This window comes from Podarcis gaigeae (genome assembly GCF_964106915.1).
Source record: "Podarcis gaigeae genome assembly, chromosome: 15".
Taxonomy (NCBI): Eukaryota; Metazoa; Chordata; class Lepidosauria; order Squamata; family Lacertidae; genus Podarcis; species Podarcis gaigeae.
Genome location: NC_139692.1, coordinates 31,834,516 through 31,859,421, shown reverse-complemented (window position 1 = coordinate 31,859,421; position 24,906 = coordinate 31,834,516). Strand labels below are relative to the sequence as shown.

The window sequence follows — 24,906 nt, the reverse complement described above, 5'->3', positions numbered from 1 at the left end:
AACCCCCCCTTCTCTCTATCCTCACACATACACGCACACAGAGGCTGTTCTCTCCATCCAAGCTGACTTCCCTGCATTGCAAGGAAATATAGGAAGGGGGGTGGGGAGGAGAAGATTCTATTTCTCATTTTTGTTGGAGGGGGGGAGGAAAATAAAAAACAACAACCCAGATGAGATGAGAGAGAAATTGTTTCAACTGTAGAACCAGCCTCCTTCCCTTTACCATCGCAGGTTTCGTTTTACCAGATTATTATTTTTTGCCTCCAAGTAAGCGCTGCAGCCCCCCAGTTCTCTGCAATAGATATATATATATTATACACCGATCCGAGCTGCCCCCTCCCCCAACAACTCCAAAACCTTCCAAGATCTGCGTGAGGATACTGAATGGAATATCTTTCCTTCTCTGCAACCAGCAGGCACCCCCCGTTTTTTCAAGGATTTGGGACCCATCACTGGAGACACCGCCTGGGGGGGCGAGTGTCCTTGGCCTCCTCGTCATCTCTGCAAGGTAAAGGGTGGGCTTTGGGGCTGGGGTGGGTGGGAGGAAGGCGGTGAGGGGGAGGAGGAGGGCTCCCCCTTCCCGAGGGGCGCCCATCTATGGGGAGGTGGAGCAAAGGGCACTGCACAGGTGAGACGCACCAGATGCACCTGTCCTCTGGACTCAGCACAGCAGTGATGGGTGGGAGGATTCTAGCTGATGCTCAAAGTTAAAACCGTGCACCTGGAAGGAGTTGATGGGGGGGGTGTTAGGGCCAAGGACCTAGTTTTGGGGCCCCTCCCCAGAAGCCAAATCGGGGGTGCGTTTGAAAGTCCCGTGACTGTGGTTGTGGCTACCTGTTCAGCCAAGGAAACTCATACCTGTTTCCACAGATGCTGCACCTCCCCGCTTTCTCCAAAACCATCACTTTCTTCAAAGGGGGTCTTGTGCCCCCAGCTGTAGTGTATAGTCTGGCATCAAGGAAGGGGTGTGTGGAAGTCAAGTGGTGGGTCTTGTGTGGATTTTGGGCTGCTCAGTTTCCCTGCAAGCATAGAGAAGACCGACTTGAAGCAAGAGAGGCCTTCACTCCTGGCACATGAAGCCCCATACCTTAAATTCCACTGTGATGCTCACCAGCCCAGCCCTTAAACCGCAAGCGGGTTATCACACGAGGCCTGCTGAGTCTCCCCGACCTCTTGAGCTGGTGCATGGCACATCTTGAATTCCCTTCCTGGGTTGCCAGAGTGGCACCCCCGACAAACACACACTCCCCCCCTCCCTGCGCATGGTGTGATGGGCCACATGGTAGCTTGCGTGTGGACAATATGCTCGGCGCACTGTGCATGGAGGTGCGTGTGGGTGGGCATTCACCGCCCACATGTTGGGTCCGAGATGTTGTGTGTGGGGAGGTATAATATGCTGCCACAATAACACACATGTAGATGAGTTTGCTCTTTGGGGTGAGGGTCTGTCTGAGATTGTCAGGTGCATTCAGTTTGCCCCCCCCCAAAAAAGAATAACTTTGGGCCCTTGGCACCTATGTGACAGGTAGGGCCATAGCACCTGGTTTGCAGGCATCCCAGACATCTCTAGGTAGGGCTGGGTGGGACCCCTGTCTGAAATCCTGGGGAGCGGCTGCCAGTCAGTGTAGACAATATTGAGCTGCGTGGTTCAATGCACAGATACAAGGCAGTCTCCTATGTAAGTGCTGTTCTGAACTCTTATACTGAGTCAGAGCACTGCTCCATTAGCTCTTTAAATTCCTGCACTCTCAAACACTCCGGGGTTTGAGACAAGTCTCTCAACGTAAGGGCACCCCAAGAGCCTGGCTGCTGGATCAACCCCATGTGGGCCCATGGAGCCTAGCACTCTGTTCTCACAGTGGCCAACAAGATGCCTCCTTTGGGAAGCCCACAAGAGCAACAGCACCCTCTCTCTAGTCTGGGATAGCTCAGTCGGTAGAGCATGCGATTCTTAATCTCAGGGTTGTGAGTTCAAGTCCCGCGTTGGGGAAAAGATTCCTGCATTGCAGAGGGTTGGACTAGTTGACCCACGTGGTCCCTTCCAATTCTATGATTCTATGATTATGACCTGCTCTGCACTTATAAGAAATCAACCTGTTAGTGTGGCAGCACCCACATTTTGGAACTGCCTGCCTGTTGACATCAGACAACACTCCCTTTGGTGCCTGCAAAAAACATTTTTATTTAGGCAAGCCAAAAACAGCAAAAAAAAAAATGTTTTCCAGGCAAACCAGGGATGTACATTTAAAAGCATAATTCCTCCTCCTCACCCTCAACTTCATAATGCTCTGGAAATTATGCACTTACAGTCTATGTGTGTGTGTCTCTGTGTATCTGTTTACCAGGCCGCGCATGCTGCCTTCACACACTGCTGCCACAGATCAGCTGACAAAATGTGGCAGCCTCCGTTTGTGAGGATCCATGTGCTCCGGAGGCTGCGCATGGATGGGCTGCCAGGACGGGCGTGTGCTTGTCTTGTCATCCCTGCATATGCACACCTAGCGAACAGCCTGTTCTCTGGCATGCAGGTGTGGGCCTCCCAAACTTTGGGGCTGTTACACACACACACACACACACACACACACACACACACACACACACACAGAGGAGCCTACTTTCGGGTCCAGGTTCTCGATTTGGAGAGACTGACTAACTCCAAAGCAGCACACCCCAGAGTCCAGAATGCAGGTCATAAACCCAGGGTGGGATTAAGTCCTTTAGAGACCCTAAACACTGGAAATATTAAGCATTCCAGTCTCTGGAAACTGCAGGAGGGGAGAGGTCTGCTCTTGTGCTCAAGCCTGGCTTGCCGATTTTCCAGAGGTGTCTTGATTGGCCAGTGTGAGAACAGGATGCTGGCCTAGAGGGGCCACTGGCCTGATCCTGCAGGCAGGCTCTTATCTTCTCATGTTATGAGAAAAAGGCAGTCAAGCTTTTGAGTTTAAGAGGGAAAGGAGGATTAAGGGGCACACCACAGAGGTTTCTAAAAGTGTGCATGGTGTGAGAGAGATAGAGGAGGGAGAACAGACTTTTCCTCCGTCCCTCCATCCTGCTGCAACTTGGCTGGCTGCAGACTCAGGATGAAATAACTTATTCAGCAGCACACAATTGCTCTGTGGAATTTGTCATCAGGAGCTGTGGTGAGGGCCTTCAGCTTATATAGATGCATTCTGTTTATTTTCATTAACCGTTTCTTCACCACTTTGGGAGGCAGTAACGCTTCTGTGAGTACAGTGGGTACCTCAGGTTACAGACGCTTCAGGTTACAGACTCCACTAACACGGAAGTAGTACCTCGGGTTAAGAACTTTACCTCAGGATGAGAACAGAAATCATGCGGCGGCAGCGGGAGGCCCCATTAGCTAAAGTGGTACCTCAGGTTAAGAACAGTTTCAGGTTAAGAAGGGACCTCCGGAACGAATTAATTTCTTAACCCGAGGTACCAATGTATCAGTGGTTAGAAACTGCAGGAGGGGAGAGTTCTCTCCTGCTCGAATCCTGCTGGCGGGTTTCCCAGCAGAGGCATCTGATTGACCACTGTGAGAACAGGATACTGCACCAGGTGGGTTGCTGGCTCTTGTTACATTCTTAAGTGGGTAGACAACCCGCCCCCCAAGTGGTTTATACAAATGTCAAAACAGTGTAGTAGTGATGGTGGCAGCAAGCGGGACAACAACAAAAGTTGCTTGGGAAGGGACCGAGACAAATTCATAGGGAAGGATAGGCCTACCAAGCACACCTGTTTGCTGTGATTGCCGGTATCCAGAGACAGGCTGCAATCTGCCTCTGGTTTCCAGCTGCTGCCGGGTGACAGGCAACAAAGGCCTCTTGCCTTTGCACCCTGTTTTATGGGCTCCCAGCAAACCTCTGATTGGTCACTGTGAGCAACAGGATGCTCAGAAATCTGGACCTTCTCTTTGATCCAGTGGGGCTGTTCTTAGCTTGGGCCGAGGTCTCTCTTCTTTCCAGATGCTCGCCATCTTCCCACAAACTTCCAAAAATACCCCCCACCCCTGTATCTGCCAGGTGGGCCTTCCCTCTTCCCTTGAGCTACCTGCTTATTCTCCTCTTACGGTGGGAGTTTGGTGGAGTCTGGCAGAATCCCAGGTGCCCTTGGAATCTTTGAATTCCCCCTGGGCATAAGGCTTCTGCTAGGATGCCAGATACCAGCCTTGGCAGCGGAGAGTCAATGCAGACTTTAAAAGTTGGAGGGGGTGCGAGGAGCACCGAAGGTATTTCGGGAGATCTGTTGTTGGGTTGTCCAAAAAGCCCCATCGCAAAGCCAGAGTTAGCTTTTGTCAAAAGAAAAAAAGAGGTCGTTCATCCCTTGGAAAAGAGGGGGAAAGGAGGGCACAGGTTTACATAAGATTTGCATGTGCTGATTTATATGCATAGATGCAAAATTAGAAAGCAGGGCTGTGATTTGAATAGGAACACAAGCCGTCTCACCCTAGTGGGGAAATCTGTGGGCAGGCGGCCTGCGGGTGCCTCCTCACTTTGTAGTTCAGGTGCTCACTGTGGGTGGGCAAATGCAAGCCTCTGCACCACCAACCCCCATCCTTGGCACTTCTCCCTCCTTAGGGTTCTTTCTCTTTAAACTGGACTCAGAGCAAGTGACCCTTCTAACACAGGGCCCCTTCAAACAGAGGACAGGGAGGGGGGCAGTCCAGTGTGACCTGGATTCTTTGGCAGAAGGAAATTCCATTTTTGTTTGCAGACTAGAAGAAAATGTAAACATGTGCACATATATGTATATTTAGGTAAAGGAGTCTTGGACGGTTAAGTCCAGTCAAACCTGACTATGGGGTGCGGCGCTCATCTCGCATCAGATATGTCTGTCGATTGATTGATTGATTGTTTGATTGATCGATCGATCTATCGCACACTTGTAATCAACACGTGCAGCATTTCATAAGTCCAAGGGGACAGGTTTGTGCCCTGAGCAGCTTGGAGTCTAAACCAGCCTTTGCTTCCCTGTTGACCTCCAAAATGTTTTGGACTACAACTCCCATCGGCTCCCAATGGGAGTCGTAGTTCAGAACATCTAGAGGGCATCACAGAGGCTGCCTTATATTGCGTTGGCCCATCTAGGACACTGCCTGCCCCTGATTTTCTCTCCCTCACTTACCCTTCAACTGTTCTACTCATCCCAGAATTACAGATGCCACCCCGGCTTCTGATTGGATCCTGAGATGTCTCATTTTGGCTCCCGCGATAGGGTGGCTCCAATAGGCGCCCATTTTGGGGGGCCATTCTCTCTCGCCAGTCACCTGGCTCCCATGAAAATGTGGCTCTCAAAATCACCCATTTTGGAGAGTGTGGCCCTGAAAGGAATGTTATGATTTTCCTCTGCAACATGTTGGAGGGAATGCTCTCATAAGAAGGTAGGAAGGACCTAGCAGCTGGATCAGGCCCAAGGCCCACCTTCTTGAGCTCAAATGCCAGTGATGGGTATAGCTAGAGACACAAACAGGTCTCTATGTGAAATGTGAAATTTATTATTATTATTATTATTATTATTATTATTATTATTATTATTATTATTATACTGCCCTATATCTGCAGGTCTCATGGTGCTTACAACATAAATTTACAATATAAAAACACAAATGCATAATAAATTTTACCTTTCTGCAGCCAGTTTGTTTCAGAACATACTCACCACAACTCCAGACAGATAAGAGGCATTATTGGAGTTCAAGGACACTAAGGAAGGGGTTTTTTTTGGCAGGGTCAGTAAGGGGTGTGGCTGGGGAGGGGTTTGGCCTGTAAGGAGGTGTCCCAAGGGCCAGATAGAGTGGCCAGGGGGCCACATTTAGCCTGCAATTCCCCATCTCTGACCTATAGCAAGGTCAGGGACCCCATAGCCTTCCAGATGATGTCCTTGGACTCCAGTTCCCATCATCCCTGACCATTGGCCATAGTGGCTGGGGCTGATGGGAGTTGGAGTCCAAGGGCATCTGCTGTGCCACAGATGTTCCCCACTTCTGAGCTGCAGACAAGGGCAGAGAGGGGTGTGGGAAATATTTGAACTGCATGACGGGAGTAGTTAAAGGGAATTGAAAGTGAGCGGCTACCCATTCAGAAATCCCAGCCCTGTGGAAAGGGAGATTCTTGGAACTGTAGAGTTTTATGGATTTATAGAGAGGAGGTGAGAGCAGTTCATTCCAGCAGCCTCCTAAATTAACACGTCGCTGACTTGATTGCATCGGAAAGATCTGTACAAGCAGATTACATTAAGCACAGAGGCAGCAGTGATAACACCAGGAGTTTAATTAACTTCAGCCCGGCTTGTATTTTTTGAAATAAATATCAGGCATTGCCAGGTGTGGCAGAGTCAAGAGGGAGGGAGCAGGGTTGCCACCTTTTCCTCCGCTGGTGCTCCTGTGCAGTTATTCCACAGGTGAAATTTGCCCCACAGATGCAGAGGTGTTACCAATTTTAATTCTGCCTGCCTGGTAGGTGTCAATGAAATTGGGTCGCTGACCCAAAGGAAGGAGTGTCCACTTCTTGGCTTCTTCCAAAGTTTGATTAGGAAACTTTTATTCGTTTGAGATGGGGGTAGGGAACCTGTAGTCCTCGCACTGTAAGACTACAACTTCCATCAGCCCCAACCAGCATGGCCCATGGTCAGGGATGATGGGAGTTGTAGTCCTTCCACATCTGGAGGGGCACAGGTGCCCCCACTCCTGCTTTCATATATTTGTATCCCACTTCTGAGGAGAATTTGGCTCTCCATTTGTCGCCGAGTTGTAGTTCAGAATCTCCTCACAAAGCATCAAACATTAGTGGACAGTAGCCAGACAAAAACCTCTTTAATTATAGAAATTTAACAAATAAATAAAGGTCTTCAGCCTTTTAAATCATGCTGAAAGCATTGGAATTAGTCAGTGTGTTAAAAAACCACAGTCTACCTAGCACAGATGATAAGCAGAATAAAACAGCACCGCTGTGTCAGCAGCCCACCTGAAAACCTCCCCACATCCCACCAATGCGGGGCCACCCCCAGGCAGGCTCTGTCTGATTGGGTCACTTTGCACGTGGACAGGGCCTCAAATACAAATCCGATCATAAAGCATGGGTAGGTTGGACACCCTCCAGATAATGCAGCCCCATACAATTTAGGGGAGGTGTGGGGAACCACACACCCAGAGGCCAAATGCGGCCCTCCAGGTCTTTCTGCTTGGCCCCCGGTACGTCCTCCCCGGCGCTGCATCTCATCTTGAGCGTTCTTGCCTGGCTGACATGTGCCTATTGCTTACGCAAGACCAGTTGCGGTGTTGTTTGTTTCTTGTTAAGCACTGCCCACCTTTCATCCAAGATCCCAGGGCGTGTTACAGCAGTTAAAACACAATATTAAAAAGGGTTTCGCACAACTTATAATCACAGAAATAAGGTGGGTCCTAAAAATATACACCTCAAGGCCAAAATCCTCAGGAAACTGTACAGATACACCTCTGTGGAGAGGGAGTTCTACAGCTTAGGGGCCACCCCAGAGAAGGCCCTTTCTCCCAAGCCTCTGAGGGCAGAGGAGCTACCCAAAAGGCCCTGCCTCTGCCAATCTCAGCATCGGAAAGGGTCTGTGAGGAAAGGAGAGGTCTTTCAGTTATTGAGAAGGTGTTGGGCTGGTTCCTGTCTCAGACTCCCCATGGGGTGCCACGCTCTCGAAGACCCTCCACTCTTTTTTTTTTAATTACTAAATTTGTATACCACCCTTCTTCCGAAGGTTCACAACATAAAACTATAAAATGAGAACCCAAAATGCAAGAACACAACCAAAAGCAGACCAATAACACACACAGACACACCCGTCCCACACCCGACTACAACTCCTCACCCACAATAATACAATAACCAGACTTAACATGGACACTGGTACCAGAGCCTGCAATAAACCCAGATTGCTGCCACATACACCCAGACAACACCATTACTGGCCCCAACAACATCAAGCATACCATCTCAGGACTATTTAATTGCTCATCTTCTAACATTGTGTATGCCATCAAATGCCAACCGTGCCCCTCAGCTCCCTATATTGGACAAACAGGCCAAACCCTACGGCAAAGGATAAATGGACATAAATCTGATATCAGGAATCACAAGACAGAGAAACCAGTAGGAGAACACTTCAATCTCCCAGGACATTCTATACAAGATCTCAAAGTAGTTGTCTCATTACAAAAGAATTTCAGAAATAGACTGGAAAGAGAAGTTGCTGAATTGCAACTTGTTACCAAACTTAAAACCATGGAGAGACCTGGTCTGAATAGAGACATTGGATTCTTATCTCATTATATATGATATAGCTATTTTTAGCCATCTTACCCCTTGCTTTTTCCTGCAAGACCAATTGCAGTCGTTAACGGTCGTCAACAGGTTTACCACACCTATCTGCCAATCACCCATTCCCACCACCCTTCTGAGTAATACCCCTCCCCATAAGGGTCTGGTGACTTCTGTTTCAGTGTATCTGAAGAAGTCTGCATGCACACGAAAGCTCATACTAATAACAAACTTAGCTGGTCTCTAAGGTGCTACTGGAAAGAATTTTTTTATTTTGTTTCGATTACGGCAGACCAACACAGCTACCTACCTGTAACCCGTCCCATGAACACATTTAAAAGGACATAATAGAGTGTCTGTTTTTCTCTTCTGGTTGAAATGCATTTTATTTGTTCAAGGTATTTTCAGCTGCTTTTAAGAGCAGAACGCCCTCAGAAAGTGACACGCAAGGGAGGGGAAGATGGAGTACGAGAGGGAAAATAGCCCCAGCAGAACAGAAGCAGAAGCTGCTCTGTGAGATGGGAGCTATTTGCGGCTCCTGTGAGATGGGTGTTTATCTGTGATGCGGGTGAGGCTGTGGCTTGGCTGCCACGCCTGCTTTTCAGGGATGCCCTCCACGTGTATCCAGTCCCCACCCCCAAGAGGTTGCCATGGAGCCCCTGCTGGGACCCAGAAAGCTTAGCCAGCCCTGCATAGAGGAAGGTCTTCTAACAGGGCCGGCCCTCCCATGAGGCAAAGCAAAACAGTTGCCTCAGGTGGCAGATTTTGAGGGGCGGTGACTAGACGGAGCGAGGTTATGGCTGGCCTGAGCCTTTCCTTCTAGTGGAAGATGTTGAAGTGAGATCCCACTGCTTCTCTGGTCAGCATGGCAGCAAAATGTGCTGGTGCCAGCCTAAGACCGGCCTCAATGTTGGAGCAGAAGGGGCAAAGTCCATTGGAAGGTTGTTTTGGGGCCATCACTGATAAGTCCCTGCATTTTGTGTGTGCCAACCCAACTGATTATACAGTGACCATTCAAGAAGAGTCCGGGGGGGGGAGGGGAGAGTTGTAGTGTAGTGGTTAGAGGATCTGCTTTGCATGTGGAAAATCCCAGGTTCAATTCCCAGCTTATCCAGGTAGGGATGAAAGCAACCCCTGTCTGGGACCTTGGAGATGTTCTGTCAGTCACGGCAGAAAATACTGAGCTAGATGGAGCAACGGTCTGATTCAGTAAAGTATAAGGACATTACCAGGATTTCAAAGTCGGAAGTGACGTCCGGGGGGAGGTGGATTTCTGGAAGGTGGCGGTTTGTCCTGAATCTTCAGCAAGTAAATTGAAAAATTGCTTTTTTGGGGTTCAACAGCTTTCGGGATGTCCTTGTATTTACTTTTTGAAATATGGCAAGCCTAATAAGGCACCTTTCTTTGTTCCTAGATCTCAGCATGTGAGCAGGATTATGTGGGTACATATATCTCAGCAGTGCTTTTTTTCTGGGGAGACGCAGGGGTATGCATACCCCTAAACATTTTGTGAATCTAAGTTTGGCCTCACCGAGGGGCAGTATTTCAATATGAGTAGGAAAATGAGAGTACCCCTAAACATTTTTTAAGAAAAAAAGCACTGTCTGTCAGTCACTTTACCCTGCCCAGGGCAGCCCGAAGGGGCTTACAACCAACTGAATAGACAATATACCTCACCCAGATACATTAAACCAAGAGAAAAGATAAATACATTTAAAAACATCCCATCCACTTCTAAAAGGAAATTAAACAAGGATGGGGAGAAGAACCCTGTACGCCATCTTGGGCTCCTTGGGGGAAAAGGTGGTATATGTGTAGAGGCAGTATACCTCCCATTCTCCTATATTTAAAGGCACACAGTGAGGGAGAGAGAGAGCTAGCGCTGGACCTGGCGGACTCCTGGTCTGGCCCTGCATGCCCTTGTCTCCTGTTCCTCCGCCTGATGTGGTTTCTCCTGGTCTTCCAGTGACGGGCCAAGCCGGAGAGGACATGGTTGCTGACTGTGGCTGACATCGCAGTTGCCGGAATATGCAGCCCGGGGGCCTTCCTGGCAGCGCAAAGGCAGCGGACTGCGCTGAGGAGCCGATCGCCACGTCGCGCAGGAGGGCCACCGCGGCCGGGAGGCATGGTGACAACGTTCAAGGTGGCAGTGCTGGGAGCTCAAGGGGTTGGGAAGAGCGCCATTGTCCGCCAGTTCCTCTACAACGAGTTCAGCGAGGTCTGTGTCCCCACCAAGACCCGACGCGTCTACCTGCCCGCTGTGGTCATGAACGGCCACGTCCACGACCTGCAGATCATGGACTTTCCCCCCATCACGGCGTTCCCAGTAAACACCTTACAGGTAGGTCTCCCTCGCCGGCTCAGGCCTGCAGAGGACGGCTCTGCCTGGAGGGGGCAGCAGAGGACGGCCCATTGTCTGCCCTCACCATGCCCTGTAGGAGCCAGACCAGATCCATAGTTTTCCATCTCTCTTCACAGGGGACTCTGCAAATTGTAGCTCTGGAAGAGGAACAGGTTTCCAAACAACCCTCAACCACTTTGAACCATTCTTTGAGGGAAGCCATTTGTATTTAAAGAGGCGTCGCAGTGCTGTAAATGTATGGAATGAGTCTGTCTGGAGTTTCAGTGTCCAAATGTGTCTTCATGCACACAGAGAAACAGCTATGCCAGGCACAAGGTTAATTCTGAATCCTTCTCCCAGACATGCTAGCTTTCTACATGCAAGGAGTGATACGAATCTCCACTTGCCCGCAGCGTCTCCGTTCCTGGCCACATGCACAGCGCACATTTAGAGAACTAGGATGCCAGTTTAAACAGCCGTGGCTTCCCCCAAAGAATCATGGGAGCTGTAGTTTCTTAAGGGTGCTGGGAGTTGTTAGGAGGCCCCGCTCTCCCTTTACATAGCTACTATTTCCCAGAGTTCCTTGAGAAGAGGGATTACCGTAATTGTTAAACCACTCTATATTAGGTGAAAGTTCTCATAGAAATCCCATTATTAATAATAGTACCAGGCCTGGTCCACTGATGAGGTAAGGTAAGATGCTCACCTGAACTGGCGGAAGCCAAGATGCAACACTCGCTTTGCCTCCGCCACCTGCCCCGCCAACTCTGCCACCAGCATTGGTTTCTAGCAAGATCTCACTGAAGCCTTGTGAGATCTCAAGGAGCACATGAGGTCTCACAAGACCTCAGCAAGATCTCACAAAATCTCACCAGAAGTTGGTGTCTCTGCCGGCGCTTTGTGGGTATGCAGCGCAGGTAAAAGAGGTGTGAGGCAGGTGGTGTGGCGCAGGGGCGCAGCATGGGGAGGGGGCAGGAAGGCCGTTGCCCCAGGGGCAGGATTTTGAGGGGGCACAAGCCAGGCACTCCTATGCAGGGATCCCCATCCCGACCTGCCTGCCGCTGGGGGTCCCTGGGTTCTTGAGCCCAGCCGGCCTTGCTGCTGTGGCCCCAACCCCCCTCACACCTGGCCAGTATTAGGGGGGCAGTATTAGGGGGATGCACCTGCCAAGGGCTGCATCGGCCAGCTAGGCTTCCCCCTGCACTTGCAGGCGATGCAGCAAGGCCCCACTCCTGCGGGTAGAAAGTGCCTTATTTTGGTTTCCTGTAAGCATCTCTGGCAGCCTTTTGGGCTGAAAAAAGGGCCACAAATGCTCTAAATATAGAAATAATAAATAGACATGGCATGGCTGACTGGTAAGAACCCTGATCAGGAACACACACACCCAACAGAACATTTGGTTGTAGGTCCCCCATATAATAAGGTAATAACTATGTTGTCAGTTGCCAAAGATCTGGTACACTGCCCTTTTATTCATGCCCATTTTCAGAGCAGGATTAATTCTTTTCCTACAGCTTCAGCCTGAGAACGTAACTTCAAAAGCCTCGCCTTTACCTTCCCTTTCTTAAAATGATGGTCCCTCGTTTACAGAGTCACAATGGAGAGAGAGAGAAATCTAAGAAATCTCTGGGTAGCCTTTCTAAGGCTTGACACCCACAGCCTCCAATTTCCCAGCAGGGGTTTGGAAGACTCATTGCCTACCTATTTATTTAAAACAGGAAGTCTTAGTTTGCCTTCGTGCATTGACAGTGGGCTTCTCAGTGATTCCTGCGTGGAGCTGGAAACTGGGCCAGGTAGATCTGTCGGAGAGCTCTTAGGTTTCTGTTGATCTTGATGGCTAGGAATGAAACCTCCATGTTCAGAGGCAGTCTACCACCCATGGGTAAACTGTGGGAGAGGACAATTGTCTTCAAGCCTTGTGGGAGGAGGCACCAAATGGGCCACTATCTAGAAAGTCTGATGATGATGATGATTTTCTTCTCATTATCTTCTTATTATTTGAAAGCCTCATGCCGGAGGCCAAATGTGGCCCTCAGAACTTTCTCTCAGGCCACGCCCCTCCCTGCCTCTTCTTCACATCCCACATGCTTTTGTCAGGCTGGGATGAGTCCTTGAACTCTGACAAAGCCTCTTGCTCGCTTGCCTGGATGGATGGATGATAGAGGAGGGTGTGCGGTAAAGGGGAAATAAATGCTCCACCCACTTTGCCTCTGGCCCTGCAAGTGCTGTCTGGGGCTGATGGAATTTGCAGTCCAACCACATCTGCAGGGCGCCAGCTTCGCCAAGGCTGTTTTGCAGCAATATACAGTGGTACCTCGGTTTTCGAATGTCTCCACTGTGAACAATTCAGTTTTCGAACACCGTAAACCCGGAAGTAAATGCTTTGGTTTTCAAACTTGCCTTGGAAGTCCAACATGCCACTTGGCTTCTGTATTGAGTTTTTCGTATTGATGCTTCCATACTGAGTTTTTGGTTTTCAAACGTTTCGGAACTCGGATGGTCTTCCAGAACAGATTACATTCAAAAACTGAGGTACCACTGTACAGTGGTACCTCAGTTTACAAACTTAATCCATTCCAGAAGCCTGTTCTTAAACCAAATCCGTTCTTAAACTGAGGTGCGTTTTCCCCTCATGGGACCTCCCGCCACTGGTTGGTGCCCTTCCACTGTTCGGCTTCCATTTGTAGACCAAGTTAAAGTTTGCTAACCAGAACACTTACTTCCGGTTTTGTGGAGTTCATAAACTGAATAGTTTGTTAACAGGGCTGTTCGTCAACCGAGGTACCGCTGTACATGTTAAGCTATAATTTGCAGTTCACAACCGTAAGCTGGCATTGAACGGTTCAGCTGAATCTCCAGGTGGCTGCAAGGAACCTGCCACTGTAGAGGCAGCGTCTCTCACCCCAGGCAGTGGCGTAGCATGGGTGGCCGGTGCCTGGGGCGGGGCAAGTGTTGTGCTGCCCTGGTGAACCAATCAGCGGTCAGTCCCTTTGCTGGCCAGAATCTAATGAAGGGTTGTATCTCCTTGCAAACTAACCCCACCCTGGGAGCCCGTATAAAGAAGCTGTGTCAACTCGCCCTGCTGCCCTTGCCTCAAGGCGCTCTGGACAATGCAAATGGCTCCAGCAGTGCTTTCACACCTTTCTCTTCCTCCCTTCTTCCTCGGTGGGCACTGGCACCACCCTCCCCCTCCCCCTTCCTCCCTCTCAGCTGACCCAGGGACGGCCATGTTTGGGCCTCTTTTCAATGGCCACAAGGAGAAGGAGGCGCTGCCCCCGCCTGGCTTGGGCATGGCTTGCCTCCCTGTGGCTCTGGCCTTGATGAGGGAACCTGCCAAGGGGGCACCTAGTTGCTCCTCCCTGAGAAATTTGCACCCGGGGCCACAACCCACGCTATGCCAATGACCCCCCCCCCAGCCAGGTTCCAGGATGCAGGGTGACGTCTCTCATTCTCCTCTCTTGCCCTGGAAAGGGTGTGTCTTCCTGAGGGGGGGGTTGCGGAGGAGCAGGTGACGAGGAAGATTTGCGTGCGGGAAGAAGGAAAGGTCAGCGAATGAGGCAATCGGAAATAGCACAGGATAAATGATCAACAGAGGCATATGGTGGGGACAAACTGGATTGGGCCCATGCCTTGGAATGCAAATGGGTGGGTGGGTGTGATGCAGGAGCAGATGGAGGCTTGTAAGGGGGAGGGGATAGGAGGAGAAGCTTTGCTGGAGATGGTGACATTGTTGGGCAGGACCCATAAGGAGGCAGCCTGTCAGAGAGGAGGGGAAGGAATCTTGTTTTCTTCCACATTGAGAAAGGGGGAAAGGGGGGAATTTGCATCCATCGCTCCACCCACTTTCATCTCTGGCCCTGCCCACCACTGATGTGTGGCCCCCGGGAGTTCACACACAAAGGAATGCGGCCCTCTAGCTGGACAGTACTTCCCTCCCCTGGCCTTATACAGTGGTACCTTGGGTTACAGACACTTCAGGTTACAGACGCTTCAGGTTACAGATTCCGCTAACCCAGAAATAGTACCTCGGGTTAAGAACTTTGCATCAGGATGAGAACAGAAATTGTGCGGTGGCAGCACAACGGCAGAGGGAGGCCCCATTAGCTAAAATGGTACCTCAGGTTAAGAACAGTTTCAGATTAAGACGGACCTCTGGAACGAATTAAGTACTTAACCTGAGGTATCACTGTAGAGTCATACTTTGCTTATCGAACTTCATCCATTCTGGGAGTCTGTTTGACTCCCGAAACCATTCGAAAACCAAGGCGTGGCTTCCGATTGGCTGCAGGAGATTCCAGCACTCAATCAGAAGCCACGTCGGATGTTTGGCTTCCAAGAAACGTTCACAAACCAGAACACTGACTTCCGGGTTTGCGGCGTTTTGTTCGACGACTAAGCCGTTTGAGAACCAAGATACGGCTGTAGATCAAAGTAGCACTGGGAATCCGGCTTTGAGAAGAAGAACCAAAGAAGAGCCCGGCTTCATCAGGCGAGTGGCCCATCTGCTCATGGAATCCTTGAAACATAGAATTGTGGCATTTGAAGGGACCCCGACGGTCATCTAGTCCAACCCCCTGCCTTAGGTCCAGCATCCTCTTCTCACAGTGACCAAATAGATGTCTATTTTCTGGGAGATTTGCAAGCAGGACCAGAGCACAAGAGCCCTCTCCCCTCCTGTGGTTCCTGGCAACTGGTGTTCACAAGTATTGCTGCCTCCAGCTGCGGAAGCAGAGGAGAGCCGTCATGGCCAAGCAGTAGCAGCCCTCTCCTCCTCCATGAATTTGTCCAACCTTTTCCCAAAGCCATCTAGATTGATGACCATCCTAGCCTCATGTGGGAGGGAGTTCCCCAGTTTAACTACACTATGTGTTGCTTGTAGCCATCGACGGCTTTCTCCTCCTTTTTATGGCCTTCTCCTCCATAAATGGCCGTATAACAACAACAACAACAACAACAACAACCCGCCCATCTGGCTGGGTTTCCCCAGCCACTCTGGGTGGCTTCCAACAGAACATTAAAATACAATAATCTATTAAACATTACAGTGGTGCCTCGCAAGACGAAAAGAATCCGTTCCGTGAGTCTCTTCGTCTAGCGGTTTTTTCGTCTTGCGAAGCAAGCCCATTGACGGCTTAGCGGATTAGCGCTATTAGCAGCTTTTAGCGGCTTTTAGCGGCTTAGCGGATAAGCGGCTTAGCGGCTTAGAAAAAGGGGGGGAGGGAAAAAAACCCGCAGGAACTTGCAAGACATTTTCGTCTTGCAAAGCAAGCCCAAAGGAAATTCGTTTTGCGAAGCACCTCCAAAACGGAAAACTCTTTCGTCTAGCGAGTTTTCCGTCTTGTGAGGCATTCGTCTTGCGGGGCACCACTGTAAAAGCTTCCCTAAACAGGGCTGTCTTCAGATGTCTTCTAAAAGTCTGGTAGTTGTTTTTCTCTTTGACATCTGGCGGGAGGGCGTTCCACAGGACGGGTGCCACTACCGAGAAGGCCCTCTGCCTGGTTCCCTATAACTTGGCTTCTCGCAGTGAGGGAACCACCAGAAGGCCCTTGGTGCTGGACCTCAGTGTCTGGGCAGAACGATGGGGGTGAAGATGCTCCTTTTAGGGCTTTAAAGGTCAGCACCAACACTTTGAATGGTGCATTGAAACATACTCAGACATATAGACTGGTTTGAAAGCCTGTGTACAATACCAGCCAAAATTTCAGAATCCAGAGACTGAAAACAGATACCCTATTATTATTATTATTTGAAGATGAAATAGGAAGCTGCCTTTAACCAGGCTAACCCACTGGCCCACCAAACCTAATATTTTTCACTCTTATTGGCAGCAGCTCCTCAGGATCTCCAGGCCCAGAAAAGTTTTCCTTAGGAACTTGATCTATTTCCTTTCAGTGGATCATGAACACAGCTCTTTCTGTGTGCAAGGCAGGAGAGGGGTTTCTGCTGCTGAACAATAAGCCCACCCTGTGGAGCTCCTGCCATGAGCAGAATGGATTATGCAAAATGAGAGAGGGGTCTCCCCTCCCCCATTCTCCTCTCCACTTTTCTTTTCGATTTGCACTATTTTTAACATGGCTCAGGATTCCAGGTTTCTGGTCTCTCTGTTTCTTGGGTGTTGTTGTTTTTTGCAACCTGAAATTCAGTTTTCTGCGTTTTGCAGCAATCTGCAATTATCAGCATTTTAGTGCAACTTTCTCCTGATTAATGCAGGTTTGACTGACGTATACATGTTTATAAGCATTTCCCCAAATATGACGTATGTTATTTTCCCCCATAATGCATTTTTGGAAACCTACTTTGGTTGGAGAAACACATTGCAAATTTCGGGTGCATATGAATTTCAAAAGATTGCTGTGTTTTGGTTCCTCTGCTGCGTCATAAAGTACAAATTGGATAGATTTGGCTTTAAATGAATACTGAATTGGAAACCTCATCTATCCTTACTTTTTGCAAGATTTGGATTGCCTGGGTACAAAGCACTATCATCACCACCATTAAAAAAAACCAGAATTCACAGGAAAACAGCATGCTGACCCGCCCTTGGAGTTTAGTGACAAAAAGGAATTTGAGATAAGTGTTAAAACACCCTTGGACTACAGTGGAGCCACAGTCACAGATTTTGAACCTACTGACCCCACCACAGCTTAGAAGACTGGCTTAGTGGTTAGAGTGTCCGACTACGACCGTCTGGGAGAGAGACCTGGGTTCAAATCCCCCTCTCAACCAAGAAGCCTGCTGGGTGACTGTGGGCTGGGCCCTGTCTCTCAGCTTAGCCTACCTCACAGGGTTGTTGTGAGGTTGAAAATGTGGAAGTGGGAACCATGCGAGCACCTTGAACTCCTTGCAGGAAAGGTGGGAAGGAAATGTAATGATAAATAAAAAGACATTTCATCTAAGTATATGGGACTTCTGACATGGGGGGCAACGGCGGCCTTCCAAGCCTCTCTATCTGGCCCTCAAAACTCTCTCCAGGCCACACCCCTCTCCTTAGACCACAGCCCTCACCAGCCCTGCTTCAGACCTTGAGTGTCTTTGCCTGGCTAAAATATGCCCTTGAACTCTAATAATGCATATTCCTTGCTTGAATGGAGGGCAGGGATTTATTTGAATAAAAAGCAGCCTGGAAATAGAATCAATCATCAATCATCAATCAATCAATCAATCAATCAATGAAGGGTGTGTGTCTAGAAGCTAGCCTTAAAGGTAAAATTTGCATTCCTTGTTCCACCTCGTTTCTGCCTTTAGCCCCACCAAGCATTGGGAGGTTGCTCAGAAGGGAATGTAGCCTTTGGGCTGAAAAATTGCTCCCCACCTGATAGATGATAGAATTGTAGAGTTGGGAGGTACCCCGAGGGTCATCTAGTCCAACGCCCTGCAGGACTTTTTTTTGGGGGGGGTCATCACAAGAAGTTGAAGCAGAAGTGGACATACATTTTAGATAGTTGGGATGGGGTTCCTGTGACTATCTCAGCCTACTTTAACAGCAGCAATGAAGCTCGTCTCTCCAGCTAAAAGCAAACAAAGGCTGATGCTTTTCCATGAACTACTCATGGACGCAGCAGACACAGGCTAATGGCTGGTGCCTCTGTGCAACAGATCATCTCCCGGAAACAAATGGAATTAATGCTTTTTGGAAAGAGCCTGCAAGGGTTACTCACCAGGAGTGCAGGTTGGCTCCAGGGCATCTTTTTTCAATTATGGCACAGATCTACAGTGGTACCTCGGGTTACATATGCTTCAGGTTACAGACGCTTCAGGTTACAGACTCCGCTAACCCAGAAATAGTACCTCGGGTTAAGAGCTTTCCTTCAGGATGAGAACAGAAATTGTGCTCCAGTGGCACGGCAGCAGCAGGAGGCCCCATTAGCTAAAGTGCTGCTTCAGGTTAAGAACAGTTTCAGGTTAAGAACGGACCTCCAGAATGAATTAAGTACATAACCTGAGGTACCACTGTACTATACATGCATGTACAGTAAGCCCACATTTAGCTTTATGCACAAGGCAAATAATGCAAACATAAATAGAAAGGGGGTGAAGTTCCAGGGAAAACAACTCTGGCAATCCCATCTACCATTGCACTCAATGGGTTTTGACTATACGCGATTTCAGCTTCAGGTGCGATCCCCGGAACATGACCCCCATGTAAGTTGCAAGCTTGCTGTAATTCTTTCCATTCCCATTTTCCTTGAAAATGTATGGGGAAATATGTGGCTCAGTGGTAGAGAATCTGCTTGACATGCAGAGTGTCCCAGGTTTTCACTACCGGAAAGAGCATTGCGGGCTCCGACTAGAGGCTCTGAGAGTGCAGTGATTCTGCCTTTGGGCTTGCTGTAAGACGCTAGCAAGTCCTCCCATAGGGATAGGCGTTTTTGACACCATGTTGAGTTCCAGCACCTCACACTGCCATGGCCTGAGCTTCTCTTGGGTCAGAGAGGAAGCCTAGGGTGAGCTGAAAGAAGCAGGATCTGCAAGCTCCAGGTGTAGCCCTAAAAATCCTGTTGGGCTGGACGTTCACAATTTCATTCGCTGGGCTTTTGGTGCCAAGGGCAGAGAGAGGGAGGAGAGTGGTATCTCATGGAATCCAGGCCGTTCTGCTGTTACCCAAATGTTCTTTCTGCAAAGGGAAAATGAAATGGATGCTTATAAAACTGGAACAGCGTGACTCTGCGACGGAGGGATCGGGGTCTCTCTAGAGTTGGCATAGTTGGCCACTGAGGGAAGCACTCAAAAAGCAGCTGTGGCGTCAGGAGAGAGCTAGCCAGCCTGTGACTCGGTGATTCCAGCGGAGTAGAGTCCACCACCTCCGACGGCAGTCTCTTCCGCCCTCAAACAGCTCTGACCCTTCCAAACTGGGATGCTTCTCCTGACAAGAACATATGGATAGCCTGGCTATTGGATCAGGACATAAAGGCCCCATCTGCTCCAGCACCCTGGAACATAGCATCATTCCGGGGCATTGTTGGAAGTGATGGGAACAAAAAAATGGCTGCCATTTCCCAAAATGTGGCTGTAGAATAAAAAATATCCTGCAAAGGTGCTTTCATTTCACGGGTGGCAGGAGGTGATTGAGCATTTTCCCCAGAATGAAGTACTATAAGACAATTCAATCCCACTCACATTCTGGCATCCACCACCCACCTCAGTGGGCTGCACCCACTTCAAAGGTCTCTCCTTGTGGCCTCCCTCACCCCTCCCACCCCAGGCTTCTTACTACAGTGGTACCTTGGTTCTCAAACACCTTGGTACTCCAACATTGCAGACCTGGAAGTAAGTGTTCCGGTTTGTGAACTTTGTTTGGCAGCTGAATGTGCTCCGTTTTGAATGTTTCGCTTTGAGTGCCACACTTCTGTTTTGAGTGCTACGCTGAGGTCTACCTGGTTTTGCTATTTATTTTGCATTTTTGTTTTTGTTTTAATGACCGTGTAGAAACTTGTTCAGCTACTGATTGTGTGACTGCAGTACAGTGGTACCTCAGTTTATGAATTTAATCCATTCCTGAAGTCCGCTCTTAAACCAAATCCATTCTTAAACTGAGGTGCACTTTTCCTAATGAGGCCTCCTGCCGCCGGAGCCCTTCCACTGTTCAGCTTCCATTCGTAGACCGAGGTAAAGTTCGCAAACCAGAACACTACTTCTGGTTTTGCGGAGTTCATAAACTGAATACAGTGGTACCTCTGGTTGCGAACGGGATCTGTTCCGGAGCCCCGTTCACAACATGAGCAAAATGCAACCCACCTCTTCGTGTTTGTGCATGCGCGGGTCGCGATTCGCGAACTTCTGCGCATGCACGAGCGGTGAAACCCAGAAGTAACCCTTTCCAGTACTTCCAGGTCACCGCAGGACGCAACCTGAAAACGCACAACCTGAAGCAAACGTAACAAGAGGTATGACTGTAGTTCGTGAACAGGACTGTTCCTAAACCACTGTACATTGTTTCTTGCTTTCATTTTATGGATCAATGGTCTCCTTAGATAGTGAAATTCCTGTTAAATTGCTGTTTTAGGGGTTGTTTTTAAAAGTCTGGAACGGATTAATCCATTTTGCATTACAGTGGTACCTCAGGTTAAGTACTTAATTCGTTCCGGAGGTCCGTTCTTAACCTGAAACTGTTCTTAACCTGAAGACCAGTTTTAGCTAATGGGGCCTCCAGCTGCCGCCGCACCGCTGGAGCACGATTTCTGTTCTCATCCTGAAGCAAAGTTCTTAACCTGAAGCACTATTTCTGGGTTAGCGGCGTGTGTAACCTGAAGCGTATGTAACCTGAAGCGTATGTAACCCGAGGTACCACTGTACTTTCTATGGGAAAGCTCGCCTTAGTTTTGGAATGGATTCTGGAACAGATTAAGTTTGAGAAGCAAGGTACCACTGTACTTAAAGAGAAATTGGAGAGCTGGACTGTCCCTGAGCTGGGCATTGCTTCCACAATTGAGCTGAAGACTGGGAGTGAACCCTTCCTCCTTGGATTAAGCTTGGGGGGGGGGGACTGCTGGTGGTGTTGCGGTCACCCCCATGGCTCTCTGTGTGTTGTGCGTTCCCTGATCCGTCCCTCTCTGTCTTGCAGGAGTGGGCGGACGTGTGCTGCAGAGGCCTCCGGAGCGTTCATGCCTACATCTTGGTCTATGACATCTGTTGTTTTGACAGCTTTGAGTATGTCAAGACCATTAGGCAGCAGATCCTGGAAACAAGGTAAAAATATGCCTCTGTTCAGCCTCACCTGGGATCTGACTGGGAAAAAGGGGTAGTGGCCATGGAGCCAGATGTTAATTCAGGGAGTCTCAAAATGACAGGTTGACCCAGTGTGTGGCAGCTGTGAGAAAGGCGCATTTCAGTGCTAGGGATCATTGAAAATAAAACTGCCAATATTGTAAATGCCATTCTGCAAATCCTATGGTTGCAGCCACATTTGGAATATCCCATACTCAAGGGGAGGAGAAAAGGGGGGGTATCCAATAAGTTGCAAAATCCTGGGATCCTAGACCAGCATCCCTCTTCCCTCCGGCCAATCCCTTCTACTTTATACTTTTCTGCCCCAGGTTTCTCCCCGAGAACAGGGCAAATTCCTGGCTTTACAAACTCTGGTCTTAGATTTCCCATGGCATGGAATCCAAGTGATCTAGGCACTTGGAGTTTCTCAAATCCTGAGAATGACAAACACGGTCATATACGCAGCTATACACGCTTAACTTTCTTAAGAGAATAGAAGGAGAAGGGCAGTTGGAGCCAACAAGAAAAAAATGTTCTCAAGTTCTCCAAAGAACCAGGTGTTCTTTGCTGGATCACTATTGCAAGGGACCTGCTGTAACTTAAGTTGTAAGAAGGGAAGAAGAGTGTGCTGGATCAGGCCAATGGCCCATCTGGTACAGCACCCTGTTCTCAGATGCCCCATATGGGAAACCCACAAGCAGAACCTGAACACAACAGCACTGTACCCAACAGCAGTTCTCAGCAACTTGTTGGCAGGGTAGCTAAATTGCAGCTAGGAAGCTAAATCAGGTGCAATACCGACTCTTTTCTTGAAATTAAAACAAAAACTTGTTAAAATATTTAAAAAGCTTGTTCCTCTCGTGAACAAGCTTCATCTCCCAATCCAGCCTTGGATAGTGTCCCTTCTTCTGCAGGATTCTGACTGTTGGATTACCGAGATGACAGCTAATTTCCTGCTTAGTGTGATGAAGAGGAAAGCGGCACCAACTCCTTCCTCAATACCACAGATGTAGTTGATGCGCCGCACAGTCGAACCTGTTTTTTGTGTTCTCTGTCACTCGATGTTTTAAGTCTCCCGTTGCCTTTGTTGTCCCCATTTTCTCAGAGTGTTCGCCCAGAACAGCATACACTTTTGTTTCCCCACCCCCATTTTGTGTTGTTGTTTCTATGTATGTTGTGCTATGGCTTATTAAAAAGCTTTTACTTGCAGAACCTATAGCCAAAGAAGAATATATGCAAAGTATTTACATTCACATGTCCATCCAGGGCTCCCCCCCCCTTAGTTGAAGACTGCAGTTTCTTCACTAAACATTTGAACAAACTGTGTCTTTCTCTCTTTCCTGTATATGGCCCAGCTGGGCCATGCAGCTCCTTCTGAGAGGGTTCCCTTTTCTCCTTCCAGCAGAACTTCTTACTGCTTCTTTGAGAGAACATCAACTTCTGTGCTTCTTTCCATCACATGCATCCACACAGAAATATTAGCACTCCTCTCCTCTATTGTGTTTAGAGAGAGAGTTATCTAACACTGTCTCTTCTTCAGTGTTCATGGAGATGCAGCCATGTGCCACTCTCACACAAAACAGAATGGAGAATGTAATAAGGTACCTATCATGGGACCTGTGTTAACCAATCACACAAGAGTTACCGGGGAACATTTGAGAATTAAACACACGGCAATGTATTTAAGCATTCCCAACTTCAGTAAATTAAATCACTATACAGTCGTACCTTGGATCTCAAACGCCTTGGCTCCCAAATAAATTGGCTCCCGAATGATCGAAACCCGGAAGTGAGTGTTACAGTTTTTAAACGTTCTTTTGGAAGCTGAATGTCTGATGGGGCTTCGGTGGCTTCTGATTGGCTGCAGGAGTTTCCTGCAGCCAATCAGAAGCCATGCTTGGGTTTTTGAACGTTTTGGGAAGTCGAACGGACTTCTGGAACGGATTCCATTCAACTTCCAAGGTACGACTGTACTTAATACAGACAGCCAAAGTTGTTGAGCTATTTTTCTTTTCTATTTTGGCACAAATTCTACATTTCCCGGCTGCGTCCATGAAATTCCAGATGTATGGCAGCCCTAGGTGTAGCAGCCTCTGGGCCTGGCCTCTTCCATTCCCTGCTCCAACCATTTAGGCTTCTCTTTCCATCTCTCTGCAGGGTCATTGGCACCTCGGACACACCCATCATTATTGTGGGGAACAAGAGGGACCTCCAGAAAGGGCGGGTCATCCCCCGCTGGAACGTCTCCAACCTGGTGAAGAAGACCTGGAAGTGTGGCTACATCGAGTGCTCCGCCAAGTACAACTGGCACATCCTCCTGCTCTTCAGCGAACTCCTCAAGAGCGTGGGATGCGCCCGGTGCAAGCATGTCCACACCACCATCCGCTTCCAGGGCGCCCTGCGGAGGAACCGGTGTGCCATCATGTGAGACCTTTCAGGACGGGCACCCCCTTCCGTCGCTGCCCTCCATCTCCAGAGGTGTTGCCAACACCACTCACCCTTGTGCCATGTGTACAGGAGCCCTTCTTTCCACCCGGAGCGGGTGGTGGGAGCAGGAGGTCTCGAGCAACTCTGTTTTACAACGAAGCCTCTCCACCCGTAACCCCCTGGGGGTGTGATCTAGCTTTGGCTGGGTTTTTTTTGCCATTGCCGCATCACCTGGAGCAGCGGATTCGCAGAGGAGACCCGGTTCCTTCAAATGCAAGAGGCCTTTCCTCGCTTCGGATCACGAACCCGGAATATGAGAGTTCCCGGCAGATGGGACAGAAGCTGCTGGGTGTCATCCGAGATCAAGCCTTTAAGGGGGCGTCTGGTTGCCTCGTGCGACTCCTCGGGTTCCAGATTTCCTGAGTGGATGTTTCTACGGAAAGCGGGAGGGTGTTGGCAGCAGGGCATGTTCTCTCGGTGCAAAGAAAGGAAATCCTGCCTGATCAAAATCTCCCCACAGGAGGGAGGTACCTACAAAGGACAGGATATTGGGGAGTTAAGGTGACCTTGGATGGAAATGGTTGGGTCTAACTAACAGGGGCAAAGCAGAGGCAAGGAAGGTGGGGGCATCTCAGGTCACATCAGCACAGAGATTTGCAAGAGAATCCTTTACTGTGTGGGCTGTTTCAGCCATGACTTGGTTTGCCACTGATCTCTAAGCTCAACAGGGAACCACAGCCAATTCCTGGGGTATAGTAAACAAACATGTCAGAGGCACCCACACATTCTATTTTCAGGTCCACACAATTCATCTTTGGGATACAGTGGTACCTCGGGTTAAGTACTTAATTCGTTCCAGAGGTCTGTTCTTAACCTGAAACTGTTCTTAACCTGAGGTATCACTTTAGCCTCCCGCTGCTTTAATAGGGCCTCCCGCTGCTGCAGCTGCCGCTGCCGTGCAATTTCTGTTCTCATCCTGAAGCAAAGTTCTTAACCCGAGGTAATATTTCTGAGTTAGTAAAGGTCTGTAACCTGAAGAGTATGTAACCCGAGGTACCACTGTACATCTAAAAACCACCAGGAATGGAGTGGCTATGATAACAGCGCATGTATCCTGGTCCTGCTAGGGATCTCCATAGACATATAGGG

General features: G+C 49.1%; 1 protein-coding gene across 1 annotated transcript; it reads left to right on the top strand.

Moving 5' to 3' along the window:
- Positions 1–8: 8 nt before the first annotated feature.
- Positions 9–24,575, top strand: RASL10B (RAS like family 10 member B). The gene is made up of 4 exons (XM_083714877.1): positions 9–508; positions 10,252–10,626; positions 21,188–21,312; positions 23,488–24,575. Exons 2-4 carry the CDS (start codon positions 10,411–10,413, stop codon positions 23,756–23,758), a joined length of 612 nt encoding a protein of 203 aa, XP_083571003.1. The 5' UTR covers positions 9–508; positions 10,252–10,410; the 3' UTR covers positions 23,759–24,575.
- Positions 24,576–24,906: the final 331 nt, after the last annotated feature.